The sequence below is a fragment of the Phocoena phocoena genome, chromosome 9 (genome assembly GCF_963924675.1).
Source record: "Phocoena phocoena chromosome 9, mPhoPho1.1, whole genome shotgun sequence".
NCBI lineage: Eukaryota > Metazoa > Chordata > Mammalia > Artiodactyla > Phocoenidae > Phocoena > Phocoena phocoena.
This window is the reverse complement of record NC_089227.1, coordinates 19,796,792-19,813,993: the sequence shown is the minus strand read 5'-3', so window position 1 is coordinate 19,813,993 and position 17,202 is coordinate 19,796,792. Positions and strand designations below refer to the sequence as shown.

General features: G+C 42.2%; 1 protein-coding gene across 3 annotated transcripts in view; it reads right to left on the bottom strand.

Moving 5' to 3' along the window:
• Nucleotides 1-269: 269 nt before the first annotated feature.
• The window catches only part of SLC26A5 (solute carrier family 26 member 5), a 29,995-nt gene continuing 13,062 nt past the window's right edge, over nt 270-17,202 (bottom strand). The window contains exons 8-18 of one of the 3 annotated variants that reach the window (XM_065884124.1): nt 12,794-12,941; nt 11,631-11,744; nt 10,760-10,837; nt 9,985-10,080; nt 9,624-9,730; nt 5,655-5,724; nt 4,200-4,292; nt 3,366-3,473; nt 2,285-2,485; nt 1,624-1,678; nt 270-454 (exon numbers count right to left, since the gene is read on the bottom strand). In XM_065884124.1, the coding sequence (XP_065740196.1) occupies nt 270-454; nt 1,624-1,678; nt 2,285-2,485; nt 3,366-3,473; nt 4,200-4,292; nt 5,655-5,724; nt 9,624-9,730; nt 9,985-10,080; nt 10,760-10,837; nt 11,631-11,744; nt 12,794-12,941 (1,255 nt within the window). Of the gene's footprint in view, nt 455-1,623; nt 1,679-2,284; nt 2,486-3,365; nt 3,474-4,199; nt 4,293-5,654; nt 5,725-9,619; nt 9,731-9,984; nt 10,081-10,759; nt 10,838-11,630; nt 11,745-12,793; nt 12,942-17,202 lie in introns of those variants that run through there. The other 2 variants (XM_065884125.1, XM_065884126.1) reach the window with 2 other exon arrangements.

The following is a 17,202-nucleotide window of genomic DNA, read 5'->3' as shown; positions in this document are numbered from 1 at the left end:
ATAATACTAAAGAGTAACAGAAATGTCACTACACAATAAAGACAGGCAAGAGGCTAATAATATCTTTGAAATAGTCAATTAAAAAAATACAAGTAAGATACATCTTGCTATGCGTCATTCACCCTCCAAATCAAGCCTTGTATTTACTAGTATTTACCTACTAGTAGTATTTACCCTTAGGAAAAAAACATTTAGTGTCTACTATTTAAAGTGTGTAGGTTAGTAATTTCACGAGAAGCTCATACCCCATCGCAGGCTGAGCTCCTCGTCTAAGCTTCCGGAGTGGCGTTGGGCTCAGAGTCCTCCTGGGGAGGAGCAGCCGTGGCCTCCTGTTCGGCAAGTGCCTCTCGAACTTGGCTGCCTAAGACTGCATCGTGAATGCTGTGGAACAGCAGATCCAGTAAGGCAGGATTTTCAAAGAATTGATTTCGAGTGAGGTCACTCACGACTTGTGCTATAAAAGAAGAAGGGAAAATTAGCCCAGGGACTTCCCTGGTGGTCCAGTGGTAAAGACTCCACCTTCCAATACAGGGGACATGGTTCAATCCCTGGTCGGGGAACTAAGATCCCACATGCCGTGGGGCAACTAAGCCCACCCACCAGAACTACTGAGCTGGCGCGCCTCAGCTAGAGAGCCCGGGTGCCACAAACTACGGAGCCCACGTGCCCTGGAGCCTGCGCGCCACAACTAGAGAGAAGCCTGTTGCGCTGCAATGAAAGATCCTGCAACTAAGACCTGATGCAGCCAAGAATAAATAAATCAGTAAACAATAAATAAAAAAGAAGAAAATTAGCCCACACTCTGGGTGTCAGTCTTAAACATTAAAAAAGTAACACTTTCATATAGTTTAAATATTAAAATGATATAATAAAAATTATTTTTTACCATACATGGTATTATTCTATGGTGTAAATGTACCCTAGTTTATTTAACTGGTCCCTTTTGACAACTAAATATTTTCTAGTGTTTTGTTCTTAGAGACAGTACTACGATCATTAACCACGTACATGTCTTATTTTGAATGTGTGTAGCATACTGTTGGATTTGCTGGGTTAAAGGTAAATGCATTTGTAATTTTGAAAGAAAATTCCTGTCTGCCCTCCACAGAGGCTGCTCCAGTTTGCACTCCCACCAGCAATGTCTGAGGGTTCCTGTTGTCCCACAGTGAGCCTACAGAGCCTGCTGTCAAACATTTTCAATTTTTGCTATTTCGGTAGGTGAAAAGTGATGCCTTTATGTGAATTTCATTTTCAAGCACTGTTTTAGCCAAAATTTATATTAAAACAAAAAGAGCAGGCATTGTCTGGAAAAACCTAAATGATTTTATATAACTATGTTTATGGCAGCCATTACATAAATAATTACTAAAAAAATATACCAGCCCTGAACAATGGTTTATTAGCTCCTTTCCTCCAACTCCCGTGCAGGAGGCCTACCACCAAGTAACCCAGGGATGTGAGTGCTGTAAGTGGCAACTTTCAAAGCTAGCTTTAGATTTTCAGAATAATTTTCATTTTCACCTAAAACTAAAATTAAGGGAAAATACTTCCAAATGCAGTTATTTAAAAAACAGAAACAAAACCAAAATGTTAAAACTTCTCCCATTCTAAAAGTGTACTCACCACTGCATCCTGCTAAATACACATAAATGCCGACATCTCCATATTCTTTTACAATCTGTAATAATGTTGAAATAAAGTTTAATTTCTCTTGACTCTGTGAGGTGCAAGTTTCTTTCTACCAATACGTATTTAGTGATATAAGATGCGCTGGTTCATTCACTTGAGCTACTCCACTTCAATAATTATGCATTTTGAACTAATCATTTAAAAATCTGTATTTTGTTTGATTTTTATATCAACAGTGATAATTTGGAACATCAAAGAATTCTTGTCAAATTTTATTCAAGTGTAATAAAGGTATTATGGTAATGGTTTTTAAAAGAATCTTCTCGAAGAGGTATATACTGTAATATTTACAGATTATATGATGAGTGGGATGTGCTTCAAAATAAGAGAAGGGGAAAATGGGCGTGGGGATAAATGAAACAAAATTGACCATGAACTGATAATAGTTGAATCTGAGTGATAGTTACATGGGGGTTCATTACACTCTGCTCTTTATTTTGTATATTTTCAATATATTCCACAATCAAAAGTTGAAAAACAAAAACAACAACAAAATTCTGAGAGTTGAAAAAGGACCCTAGTTCAATTCTCTGATTTTAATGATGGTGATACTGGGCACAGAGATACTAAAAGACTTGTTAAAGATGATGCTTACCCCTGCCAGAGTTTTTACACCAACGGAATCCATAAAATTGACTTGCGTAAAATCCAGAATGATGGTGTGCACGTTATCCCCTGGGGGCATAAATCTTTGCAGTTCCTCAGGAAGTGTGCTCTTGGTGACTATTGGGGGATATTTTATTTCATCCTCCTCTTCCTCAGGCTTGGTGCCATCTTCTCCATCTACTTCTGCATCCTGTGTTAAAAATCAAACCAAACCAGAGTGCTATGAACAACTCATATTTCGGTTCTGAGAAAGATTTATGAGGGAAAAATTAGTCCTCATATGCTCAAGTTTCTGACTATACCAGACCATTTCCAAAATATTTGCTATATCCTAGCCCTGTAATATGACAAAAAAGGATATATACACAATATTCAGTTTTAGCTGTTTCTTTTTTTCTTCCTCCTCTTTTTCTTTTGTCCAATGAAATCCACTCTCTTTAGTCATCATATACATTTTCCCCTAACTTCTAAAATAGTCCCATTAACTTCAACATGACAGACCACAGACCACAGACAAAAACCAGTCTTTGAGGTTTTTTTACTATCAGCTGAATGAATCTCTGACAAAGTAATAACGGTAACATTTATTAAGGTACTGTGTGATTTCTATTTTTCAAAACCATGTTTTCCTGGGCTCCTATCACTACTTATTTCAGAAGCATTCTCATAACTGACCTTACCATGTATCTTTAATATACAAAGGATACTTAGCTTGTTTCTAAGCTTTCCTACTTTAGGGACTTGATGCTGTGTTAAAACTTCAGTCATGGGGCTTCCCTGGTGGCGCAGTGGTTGGGAGTCCGCCTGCCCATGCAGGGGACACGGGTTCGTGCCCCGGTCCGGGAAGATCCCACATGCCGCGGAGCGGCTGGGCCCGTGAGCCATGGCCGCTGGGCCTGTGCGTCCGGAGCCTGTGCTCCGCAACGGGAGAGGCCACAACAGCGAGAGGCCCGCGTACCGCAAAAAAAAAAAAAACAAAAACAAACAAAAAAAACCTTCAATCATGAATAAAGGTGGGGGGCACTGCAGATCAAGAGACAAGGGAAAGTTACAATGAAGGGATCACTCACCACTTTGACGACGGTTGCATTGGCCATGTTGGCATTTCCAACTTCCTTAGCATACTTCTTCATGGCCTTTCTTCTTGCTCCCATTATGAAGGCTGGGTTCACTCCAGTCTTTACAGAAGGGCAATATATGCAAAAATAACTTCTTGGCTCCCAGGAACCCACCCAAAGCAATTAATCTTCAAATCTCTCCATCTGACTGTTTTCTATGCCAAATTATCACCGTAACCCTTGCTCTACCTTTCCCTCAGATGCCCTGAACTGGGTTATCCCTCGTTAAAAGAACAGTAGTAACTTTTCTTATTCTTGGTCTTGCTTCAAGACAACCAGAAGCTAAATATAAAAGAGAATTTTAAAGTAGTATTTTTCAAACTTAGATGTCTCAGAGACTCTGTGGATTGACTGGAAGGTTTTCCTCCTTGCTGGAGAGTGTGGGGTGGAGTCCTAATCATGATCAAAGGAACCCAAGAATAAGAAACTTAAAATTAGTTTTTCGCTTCTTTAAAAAAATATATTTTTGAAAAGGTAATACATGCATATGATAAAAGAGAATGAATAGCGGTGTTGGTTACACAACAATGCGAATGTACTTAATTCCATCCACTGACTTGTATAGTTCCAAATGGTTAAAATGATAAATTTTAAGTTATGTAAAGAGAAATAAAACAAAAAAGATAAATTTTAAGTTATGTATATTATACCACAATTAAAAAAATAGAGGCAGAGAAAAACAAGTAGTATAAAAGGTATACCAAGACATTTAAGTGACCCCCCCATGCCTATCAATCCTCAGATTCCCTCCTCAGAAATAATCACCCTTAGTTTCTTGTGACTCACCTTTCTTTTTAATGCACTGCTATATAAGTCACTATTTGCATAATAAATTGGGGCATTTATTTGGAATATTTTTATTCCAGGAACTTCTTTCACCTGAGAAATAAAATGTTAGTGAATTTAATATATGGAAATATTTCAGAATCGAAACAGCAATTGTCTCCCTCTTCTAACTTGAAAATTAATACAGAAGTTGCTAAGTGACCTCTGACAGTGTTTAAATAAAATAATGTCACTCTAGCTGACCTACTCATGCTCTGGAGGAATGCGTGCTGAGCAGAACACCTTTAAAAATGCACACCTTTTCATTTCTTTCAAAAGTCTTTCTTTGTTTCATTTTTACCATAAAGTACAAAGAAGAAACTGAAATATTAAAAAAAAAAGAAGTGGGTAGGAAAGGCGAAGCTCACTCAGACTGTGACAAGCAGCCAAATAAAATGAACAGAGGCTGATACTGGTTGATTCACAGAACGTAGGCAGGAGTGAAATGGACCCAAGCGAAAATTTTATCAAGAAGCCTCATGGGGCTTCTCTGGTGGTGCAGTGGTGGAGAGTCCGCCTGCCGATGCAGGGGACACGGGTTCGTGCCCCGGTCCGGGAAGATCCCATATGCCGCAGAGCGGCTGGGCCCATGAGGCATGGCCGCTGAGCCTGCGCGTCCGGAGCCTGTGCTCGGCGGCGGGAGAGGCCACAACAGTGAGAGGCCCGCGTACTACAAAAAAAAAAAAAAAAAAAAAAAAAAAGAAGCAGGAGGGCTTCCCTGGTGGTGCAGTGGTTAAGAATCCGCCTGCCAATGCAGGGGACATGGGTTGGGGTCTCGGTCCGGGAAGATCCCACATGCCGCAGAGCAACTAAGCCCGTGCGCCGCAACTACTGAGCCTGCGCTCTAGAACCCGTGAGCCACAACTACTGAAGCCCATGAGCCTAGAGCCCGTGCTCCGCAACAAGACGCTACCACAATGAGAAGCCCGTGCACTGCCAACAAAGACCCAATGTGGCCAAAAATAAATAAAATAGAATAGAAATATTTATATATTAAAAAAATGAAGCAGGAAAAAAAATGAAGCGGGAAAATTCCATAGCCCCACCACCTACATTCTACACTGCTAATACTAGTATTTTACCACCAGTTTAAATTCATCAGAAGGAAATCACGCCCATACAGACCACCCTGGCAAACAGCCTCAGTATTTTGTAAACATATACTTTAAGTCCAAGAATATATATTTATCCTCATTAAAAAAGGAGGAAAAATAAATATTAGGAGGTTGTGTAACTGATGTGTAGTATAAACTGTAAAACTGAATCCAGATAGTACACTGAAGTTCAGGCTTTTCGCTTTGACCACCACACCTCCCTGCTCTCCACCCCACTCTTTGTCCTAAGTAAAAATAATATCTAGTTGGCCAGTCACATCACATGCTTACAACCATTTAAAATGATAGAAAAAGGTCCTACCTCCTCATACGCGTCTATGTCAATGTACACATCAGTGTCAGGAAGCTGCCCAAGGACTATGTAGCTCGGACTGAAGACAGAGAAGGAGCGTGTTAAAATACCAACGTGCTGATGCACAGGACTTGACGGAAACACGAGGTTCTGCACGTTGGATTTGCTAGTGACTTCAGGGATACTTGATCCTTTTATGGTGCCTCTTCGGAAGGGCTCCACATATATTCACATTCCCAGTGCCATTCCAAGGCTAACACACCCCACACACATCCCCAAGACGTACGCTATATACACACACAACACATACACCTCACAACACACAGAGCCCCCACACACAGCACATACGCACACCACGTACATACCCACTACATAACACTACACACACATCCTGTACATACCATCCAGATAGCACACACACAACCAGATCAAGACAAAAGACTCAGGCATCTAAAGATGGGGGCAAAAATGAATTGTGCAGAGTTCAAACCATGCCAGGGACATGTGTAACTCGATCTCATGTTACTGGGTAGATAGAATTATCTTCCTGTTTTAATTCTAAAGCAGGAGAGGGGATTTTCATTTTGTCTCTAATAAGAGTCTCTGACTCATGGAGCAGTGGGCGGGGGGTTAGTCAACAGAAGGTGTGGGGAGAAAAAAATCTCAAATCAGCATAGAAAGTTTTCTGAAGGCTGGTGTGAATAGATTTTAAACATTATTTTTTAAAAGCACAAATTCCGAATTCTTTTTATAGGACAGTCTGGCTCAAATTAGATACTGAAATGATGACAGGTACTACTTCTTAAGCACCTGATATTACCTTATTATAGCCCATGAAAAATCCTACTGGGCTTATTTCTGCCGTCATGTGGAAGAGAAATTGAAGTCCAGTGGGGTTAGGTGAGCTGTTCAAGGTCAGAGAGCTTGGCAGAGTCAGAATATGGCTCAAGGTCTTGTATGGACATTCCATGGTCTCGTTACTACGCTCTGGTGTTCTCAGCGCATATGTGCAAGTGCTTTGTGAGTCAGAATCTACAGCAGAAATGTCAGGGGTTTTTCTAGGTGGATTCCTTCAACAAGCATTCAGAGAACACACACTATATGCTGGTACTGGGCTCTAGGAACCTCGTGTACACAACCAAGGTGCTCACAGTCTAGTGACATCTGTGGACAAATATAACACCAACGACTGACACTGGAGATGAGAGGCAAGGTTCTCAGTTGAGTTCCCAATTATGAGAAAACCTTCCATACGAGACTCGAAACGTTGTCCACATGTTGCAGTCTAGTGCCAGCGGGCGGAGGTGAGTGAGGGGTGGACACGGGGACCACACAAGTACACAAGTAACTGGGAGACTTGTGAGGTGCTGGAGGACCACAATGCTGCCGTGGGCACACAGGGGAGCTGGGATCTCTCTGGCTGGGTGAGCGGGGTCTAAACTTACGTGGATTTCAACAGGCAGATGAGGAAAAGGCCTTCCTGACCAGTTGGAGTGCTCTGGAATCCCACTTCCTCAGGTCTAAATACTCCCTGTTTCTTCCCTAATCACCCCAGGAGCAAGAAAGTCTCTCTTTATGAACTCTGGTGGGGTTTTATTTGGCCATCTCTTATCACTTGTACCTTGCTTACACTTAACTGAAGCACTTACAACTGTGTATTCCAATTTCTTGAAGATGGATTATAAAATGCTGATTAAGAGTTAGCCTCTGGATTCACAAAAACTCGTATTTGAATCATTGCCTACCAGTTGCCGTGTGATCGAAGTTAATCGACCTAGGCCTCAGTTTCCCCATCTGTGAAACGGGGATGCTAACAGTCATTTGGGCTGGAAGGATGAATGACATAAAGCATGGATCTTCGCACACAGCCAGGCACATAACTAATTACAGTAATTTAGTGCCACCACTACTTCATTACCATGATTAGCACCATCATTATCATTACGTATCTGTCATACTTGGAAGAGTGCAGCCTTTTTGAAGGGAAGGACTATGTTTTATTTACTGCAATATCCCTAGAGTCTAGTATCTCCCTGGGAACCCAGTAGTCCCTCCAAAAAAATTGTCCAATTAAGATTATAAGATTATAATTATTTTAATATGTTTTGCCCCCGCTTGGGGGCAAAAATTGAATTTCTGTCACATTTATAGCATCACCCACAGCGCCTGCATGGAGGAGGCATAAGGAACTATTTGTTGATGAACTGATTGTCCCTTGACCATGTGGGCTTTGAGGGAATCTGGGTGTTTGGAAGACAAGCAAAGCCAGTGAAGCACTAGCCCTCTCTGGACAGCATGCCCTAATTACAGAGAAAGAAGCAGCTGAAAATAAACATGTAGCCTTGGTACTGGCTCCCTAAACTCTAACCTACAAAGACCCAGCACAATCACCAACAGGGACAGAACATTAAAAATGAACTTTAGTTAATTATTTGGGGGAGAAAAATAAGCAAAGCATTTAAAAAACAACCTGCCTAACTTTAAAATTTATGATAAGAAATCATAAACTATTATTTGGGTAAAAAAAAAAAAACACCAAAAAGTGAAAAAAAAATCTCCAATTCTATACCATGGCTTGTTAAAGGATATAGATATTTTTAAACCATGATGTTCACTAAAGCTCTGAGATAAAGAACTCTTGCATGCACTAATAATGCTCGTATAAAAACTGGGGGGAGGGCTTCCCTGGTGGTGCGGTGGTTGAGAGTCTGCCTGCCGATGCAGGGGACACGGGTTTGTGCCCCGGTCCGGGAAGATCCCACATGCCGCGGAGCGGCTGGGCCCGTGAGCCATGGCCGCTGAGCCTGCGCGTCCGGAGCCTGTGCTCCGCAATAGGAGAGGCCACAACAGTGAGAGGCCTGCGTACCACAAAAAAAAAAACCCCAAAAACCAAAACCAAACAAACAAAAACATAAAAGTGGGTGACAGGGTAGAGTTTGTTATTAAAAACAGTGTAACTTTTGAGTTTAGATTCCACATGTTTACATTTCCCTCTATGTCGTTTCTAAAGAGGAAAATGCTCATTTCCTACGCTGTAGAGTGGGAAGCATCCCATCATTTCCATCTAGCAGCCCTTCAATATACCACAATCAAAACTTTAAGAACTATCGTGTGATTTGCAACTACAGGCAAAAACAGACTAACCTCATTTTCATTCCTCCCGTGTTAAATTTGTTGCATGCATAGGATGTGTCAGGCACTGTGCTAGGCTCTTCATGTGCATTATTCTCATTTGAACCTTACTGTGACTCTTTGAGGCAGCAAGTAATAGTCTCATTTTATAGAGGCAGAGACGGAGGCTCCAACAGGTCACGTAAAATCACAGAGCTTATATAGAGTGTGCAGCCAGGACTTGAACCTAAGGTTGTCTGACTCCAAAGTCAGACTATTTGAAAACATAATGTTTCCTTTCTTTTTTTCTTTATAGTGATTTATTTATTTATCATGAACAGAGTATTTTTTTAAAGTTATTTTATACCTTCCCCATTGGACTCAGCTTCGTACTAGGAGAAGAGATGACAGGTGATAATATTTCAGGGTGGAGGAAGGAACAGCTGAAGCCCCACATTGGATAACTTGGTGTCAGCGTCTGCTCCATGTTATCAAAACCTATGTCAGCACCCGGTGCCAAAGCAGACTGCAAGAACACACAGTTCATTTACCCTCACAAGAGGGTAAATAAGCCAGGGTGCCACAGGGGCCAGAATGGCAGGAACCATGAGACAAACTAGGCTCTTTTAAGAAAACCACTGATGGAATTATAAACTGTGATAAGAGTAGAGCATCTGGCACAATCATACTGAGTTTTTCATTTGGCAGTTTATTTAGTCAACAAGCCCCATGAGTCCTCAGTGCCATTTCATGCTGACCAGAAGTAACCAAAGAGCTTACTTTGACCAGATCGAGCTTTGATCTACATTTAAACTCACTGTTGCAGTCTCAGGCAGGACGCACACCCATGCCAATCTGTGCACTCACCTCTGTGTTCTGTAAATCACAGTCATCAGTGCGATGATCACAGCAGTAATCAAGCCATAGTCCAATCCCAGGAACAAGGAGGAAACAAAAGTGGTAAGCCAGATGGTCTAAACAAAAGACAGAAAGCTTCAGGTAGAATCTTGTGAAAAATTTCCTAAGAGTCACTCACTCTCACACACACACACACACACACACACACACACACACACACACACACACACACAGAGTACCTAGCCTTGTTGCCTAACTGGATACTGCATATAATAACTGGCCACAGTAACTTATCTTTCTCACATTTTTATCAGCAACAATACATTTGTTGCTATGACATATTCACCTAGCAATCACCTTTGTTACTTACCAGCTCTATCTTGCTGGTTCTCCAGAAAAAGGGGAGATCTGAGAATTGCATAAACATTCCTTTCAGGTTGACGATCACAATGGCCGACAGCACAGCCTGAAACACAGCACATTCATGTGTGCCTCTCCTCTTGTGTCCAGAGACCCCCTCTGCTGGCCCTTCACTGTCCTGCGGCTGCCCTCCCACCGTCCTTTCCCCACTCCCTTACTACAGGGCAGTGATGGTACATGTGGAGACAAGAACACCTGGATTTTCAGGACTTGGTTAGCTAAAATGGGACTTGAAAACCAGGCTTATATCCTAGTAGCAAACCTGCATGGTGGTCAAGAGGTTCAGAATTAAACTGTACTCAAGGACTTATCTTACCCATGGTCTTCCTGCATTATGATTTTCTCCATGCTATAGCATTCCTGAGCTCTACTAGATTAAATGTTCCAGTAACTAAACGTTTTATGAGTGTAGGCCACCTCAAATTTTTAATAGGAGTATAAGGTCATAGAAGATCAAAGAGAGAAGGACCTTGGAGATTAGCCAAGCCAAAACCTCCACTTTGCAGATAAAGAAACTGAGAATCAAAGATGCTGAGATGGCTTTCCCTAGGTCCCCGTTGCTGGCAGGCTGCGGAACAGGATATTGAACCTAGCCTTGGCCCTTTCTCATACCACCTCACTAGGGTTACAGTAAAAACCCATGAGACAGCCACAAAAATATAAACAAATAAAATAGCAAAGTCTCTATACATGAGAAAACCTCACACCAAGTCTAAGCTACATACCTGGGGTAATGATTCAAAGAGGAATCCAGTGGCTAATATGACCAGCAGAATCATTAATGAGGCCAAACAACCTGCAAGCTGAATGAGAGAAGACACGTGGAAGGGGCTTTTAGGAGACCTGAGTAAGAGGCGGGGCATCGGTTGGTCTTAGTCTTTTGATAATCACTGTGGTAAGATATGGCTTCATATAAGTCATCCATACCATTACATAAACCTGTAACTCATTCCCACTCCCTTTCTGAGGTTTTGGTTCCTCATATAGCCTTTAAACCAGAAGCTGAAATATTTAAATACCCTGAATGAAATGCCCGTGCCAGGGGTGGGGGAAAGGAGATGTATGGTGCTGACCCCAGACTCACAGGGGCCAGAAGAGTTCAGATAAGACTTTTACCATCCAAAGTGGTAGTCACTAGCCACATGTGGCTATTTACATCTTAAAAAGTAAAATCAAATAAAATTAAAAATTCAGGTCTTGGTTGCACTAGCTACATTTCAAGTGCTCAAGAGCTACATGTGGCTAGTGGCTGCCACACTAGACAGTACAAATATCAAACATTTCCATCACAGCAGAAAGGTCTATTGGATGGTGCTGGCATCCTGCCCATACTCACTCTCAGGCTTTCATGACAACATCCTATGTCTGAACTTTGAGGTTTACTGGTAGCAGGGAGTGTTGTTTAATTTTTCGATTTGACTGGCGAATATACCCCTTTCCTGTAGATTCAGTTCCTTGTGATTTGCTTCAACCAATCATGCCTTTCTCTGATTCATACACAGCTCACTGGAGCATGGATCTTCAGGCAGAATACAATCAACAGATTAAAGTTTATCACCCAAATCACCAGACCTTGGAGGCCAGTTGCATACGCACCTGTGTCTTCCCTCCAGTTCCCTCCTGGACAAGGCTTCGAGACAAGGAGCATGAAATTGCAAAAGTCTGGAAGAGTGAGCCAGTGGAATTGCACAGTCCCAGGGCAATGAGCTCCTTTTCCACGTGGAAGCAAAGCACAAAAGAGATCAGTTATTTTTCAGGAAGCCAGGCATGATGGCCCATTTAATGCACATTTTCAGCAGCACAGGCTGTCTCTTCATTCTCTTTCCAGATACAAGAATTTGTTTAACATGAGTTCAAAACAGGAATTAATGCATTAATTTCTTGAATTAATTCAAGAAAAACACCTTGAATTTTTATTGTGTTGGAGATAAATGTTGCGCTCACCACCTAGCCCCCTCTTTCCCAAACACACTCTACACAAATAATGCTTTTGTTTTTAAAGAAAACTGCAGCAAAACGGACAAAATATTTTTGTCGTTTAAGAGAAAGTTATTGGTGAATAGGACTGCTGGCATCTTTTAAATGCCTGGGCTCTTGCTCATCAAGGAACCCATGCCAGTGTCCTCTTGGGACCAGTGAGTGAGTCCTGATCTCAGGGCAACTTCCGGGTTTCCTAGATGGATTACTGTGTCTCGTATGAATATGGAGCGTCTAGTCTCCTCTTAAAAATGCACAGTGTGAATTTCTAAGATAAATACACACTGGGTATTTATCTTAGAAACAAATAATGGCTCATGGTATTCAGATTAAATACTTTATCTGTAGCTATCTTATAAAAGAAGGCAGCAAAGAATGTATTGTGGGGTTTAAGTGATGAATCATAAACTCAAAGTTCAGTGAACAAAGAGAAGGCTTTCCTGTAGAGTAAAAATGGTTCTGGAAAAACATTAGATTCTCAGGCTGTGAGCTTTAAAAATAGGGACAGCGCCTAGAGGAGTATGGCAAACTGTCAACCTCAGAGTGGAGATTGCACCTACTGAGGAGGTGAGGTAGGAGTCTGTACCTCAGTGTTCTGATGATTTAAGGCACACAAACCACGAAAAAACTGTAGTGTTGAATAAACACATGCCTCAAATACATCCATCACCAAAGTAATTTTTTTTCTACCAAGATGGAGAAATCCAGTTTATTTGTCTCCTACAGTAGAGCAAGATGACTGTGCCACCAGGAAACATCCGCAGGAAATTAATGATTTTTACCTGATTGCCATCAACCTGGTAGCCATGCTTATTTGCCAAGGTCTTGGCCATTGAGATGGTCACTGAAAATCCAACGATGGCTATGGCAATGGCATCCACGTACACAAGGTGGAAGAGGCTGGTGTCTGGATTGGCCGGAGGTAGCAGCCTGAAAGGTGAAGCTGACTTTAACCTGGGCATTGTGACCACTGGAAAAAAACATGCAGCTAGAGGGGAGCATTGTAGGGGGGCATTATCTGCAGATGAGGTGATCAACACTTGGGTACTTGTTTGGCAAAAAGCAGGGCCCTCTTTGACACACAAGTTCTTTCCAGGCCCCAACCCCAGAGTGCCGGCTTTCTACCTGAATGGGTTATCAGCAGAGATCAAATGCCGTTTTATTTAGAAAAGGAGTAACCTCATACCTCACGGCAGCCCGTATGGCAGGTGTAAGTAAGACTCAGAGCAGGTAGAGGAGAGGGTCAGCGAAGCGCTCAGATGCCACAAGACATTCGAACCAAAAACTGAGGTGAGGAGGGAGGTGGACAGGGGCTATCATATCAGAGAATTACTACTGTCCAGGCAACACTAGGTACTCACTGCTCTCCCTTGCTGTTTGATGTAAGGACCCTGCTTCTTCCCTGGATCCCTTTAGGTGAGTGTCTAACGTGGGAAATGAGCAGCAGCAGATTATACTCCTTGGGTCACATCTGGGAATCTTAGGAATCTGGAGGGGCCAAAAGCGTGGCTCCTGGAGCTCCCCAATGGGGAACCTAATTTTTGTGGTCCATTCTTATAGTTTGGAACCTTTGTCCTAAAAGAACAGAATAGGTGTTCCCCAGAATGGTACGGGGGAAGGGGTAAGAGAGGTTTTCAAAGGCACCTGCTCCAATTCAAGGCACTGGGCTAAATAACAATATCAATTAATTGATGTAAAATATTATTACTGTCACAGTCGTTCATTAGGTGCTTCCTCTTGTACCAGGTTCTGTGTTTATCTATCTCCAACAGCACTGTGAGCTAGGTACCATTATAATCCCCATTTTACAGATGAGGAAAATGAGGCATAGTGAGGTCAAGTAACTTGTCCGAGGTCAAACAGCTCATCTATTTAGTACAACAAAAACCACAAAGAACCCGTCTCTCCACACTATTTCTCATACTGTGTCATATCACAGTGACAAAGGGGCTGTCTCAGGTTCTGAGGTAAGGGAAAGGGAGGGGAGCAAAGGAACCTAACATATGTTAAGCCTAGATTATGTGCTACATGCTTGATATATGTCATCTCATTTGCCCTCACAACAATCCTTTTAGATGGGTGCCATTATTACCCCAATTTATACATGAATAAATGGATGCTTGCAGATGTTAAGTAATCTGCTGAAGAGGGAGCAGGGAATCAGACGCAGGGGGTCTGCCTATAGAACTCACTGTCTTTTCCTTGCACTTTGCTACATAAACACTAACTAGGAGAGAAGGCCTGGCAGCAGGTTTGGGTCTAAGGAATAAGAATATGAGAAAAGAATGTATGCTGCAATGAGTGAAGAGAAGTAAACCAAGGAACATGATATATTGCCGTGAGTGGGATCTCTAACAGTCAGCTGTCACTGTCTGGACACTGTATTATATATTTACGGGTGTGTGTGTGTGTGTGTGTGTGTGTGTGTGTGTGCGCGCGCGCAGATAAGTGTGGTAGTTTGTTTCCAAATACCACCACCAATTCCTCGCATATTTCTGTGTGCTGCTCCCCTATCTAGATGTGGTCTGTTTCCCCTCTGGTTGAATCTGGGCTGGCCTCGTGATTTGCTTTGGCCAACAGAATGTGGTGGGAGTGATGTTGCATGAGCGTTGTAAGCAGCCTGGCAGCTTCTGCTTTTCTGTCCTGTTGCCCTGAGCTGACACCTAAAGAACCTGGCTACCCTGCTGGAGACCCGTATGGAGAGAAGATGCCAGCCAGCCCTCAGCTGTTCCAGCCACTGCAGCTGAGCTGTCAGACGTGTGAGCGAGGCCTTCTTGGATCCTCCAGCCCTGGTCACCCCTTCAGAGTCTGCAGCTGCCTGAGAGACCCCAAGGGAGACAACCACTCAGCTGAGCCCCACCTACACTGACAAACTGCGAGCAGATAAACGGACGTTGTTATAAGCCACTGTTCTTCGGCAGTGAGACTCACAGATCACTGAAGCAGTATGACTGTATACAGATAGGAAGTCAGGGAGGCATTATTGGTTGCCTGCCTGGTTTTGGGCAAAGTTCCAGAAAGATAAGGTTTCTGGGAAGCCAAGTTTCAAAAAGGTAAAATGTTCTTAGTTTTTAAAAAAATGTTTAGCTCTCCTAGAGCCTGCGTGCCACAACTACTGAAGCCCGTGCTCCGCAACAAGAGAAGCCACTGCAACGAGTAGCCCGTGCACTGCAATGCAGAAGTAGCCCCCGCTCGCCGCAACTAGAGAAAGCCTGTGTGCAGCAACGAAGACCCAACACAGCCAAAAATAAATAAATTAAATAAATAAATTTATTAACAAAAAAAAGTTTAGCTCTCATACGTAGAGGGAAAGCAACATATTTGGGTATAATGCAATAGGGAAAGGAAGGTATTAGGTAGGAATGATGGTGGCATGTGAATTTTTAAAAGGAGAAATCTAAGCGTGAAAATTCACATGTAGACTATTTGTGATTAGTTATTGAATAGGGTTATCTACTGGATCCAAAGACACATGTTTATCACATGACGAATTATGTTAGTGAGCCAGGTGTGAGGTAATGGAAAGATCACACAACTGGGTATCAGAAGATTGAGTTCTGGGTCCAGGCTGGGACATACCAAACTTCACTCACGTCTCTCAAATGTCACCTTCCTTGATACCCTACCTAAAACAGCAACCCCAGCCCCTCCTATCTCTTACCTGGCTTCCCTTGTCTTCATAGCATGTCTCACTATTGATGTATTGTCTATCTCTCCTAGTAGAATATAAGTTCCATGAGACCAAAGGCTTTTATGCTTGCATGTTCACTTTTGTTTTTAACTGCTGTGTCCCTGGCACATAACAGGCACTCAATAAACATACGCTGAATAAATAGGAATAAATGAACTTTCTTCTCTGCTAAATGAAGATAACATATATCAACAGTGTAATTGTGAGCATCAACTGACACGGTGGGTATAAAAGTACTTAAAAAATTATAAGTGCAAATAGAAAAACAAGGGTTATCACTGTGTTATACCTTTACATTGAATCATAAGTAACACGTTTATGACAGCAGTTCGCTGAAGTTGAATGCAGGCTTCTGAACTTTGGCTTAAAAAGCAACTCCTGCTGCCTGTGCTTCCCTGGAGATTCTTAGGTGGTTCCAGGGGCAAGGCCTGATGGAATATACCAGGTCCTGTCAATGTCCAGCATCTGGGCAAATGTCTAACTCTTCTTTTGGAAAGAGAGAACAGAGTGGCAAGAAAGAGACAGTACCAGGAACAGAAAGACAGAGACACGCAGAGCGGTACAGAGATAGCCAGAGTATCAGAGAGGGACAGAGTGAGACCAGGAGAGGCTCGCAGTCACTCTCTCTCCTTCAAATATAAAAATAATAGTAAAAATTTTAAAATGTAGAATTAGGTACAAGAAAAACAGATGAAGCAAAGAAGTAATATATGATTTAAAACTAGAAACCTGATTGAAATAATGAGCCACAGAACTTTCAATTAACATGTCTTGAACGTGCGCTGTGCATGCCAAATGCTACACTGGCTGCTTTAGACACATTTTCTCCTGTAACTCTCACAACTGCTCTTGAGATAGTCGTCAATTACCATGCTTACCTAGCAGAGGAGGAAACTGAGGCTTTGAGAGGATAAGTGACTTGCCCAAGGTCACAAAGCTACTAAGTGGCAGGCTAGATTTAGGCCGTTTTGCTTTTAGCTCCAAAGCCACCCAGGAAGAGATCTAAAAAACCGATAAATGCTGAATAGGAAACAGAACAAAACGAAAACCCACATACCATTTGTTGGTAGGACTGTAAAATGGTGCAACCACTTTCAAAAACATTATGGAGGTTCCTCAAAAAGTTAAAGCAGACTACCATATCATCCAGCAGTCCCACGTCTATGTATATATCCAAAAGAACTGAAAGCAGGGTTATTCACAATAGATAAGAGGTGGAAGCAACCCAAATGTCCACCAACAGATGAATGCATAGACAAAATGTGGTATATACATAAGGTGGAATTTTATTCTGCTTTAAAGAGGAGGGAAATCCTGTCACACGCTACAACATGGATGAACGTTGGTATTATGCTAAATGAAATAAGCCAGTCACAGAGAAGGCAAGAGTACTAGAGTACTCGGAGTACTAGAGTACTCGGATTCATAGAGAGAGAAAGTAGGGGATGGAGGGAAAGGAGAATGGAGAGTTATTGTTTAATGGTATAGTTTCAGATTTGC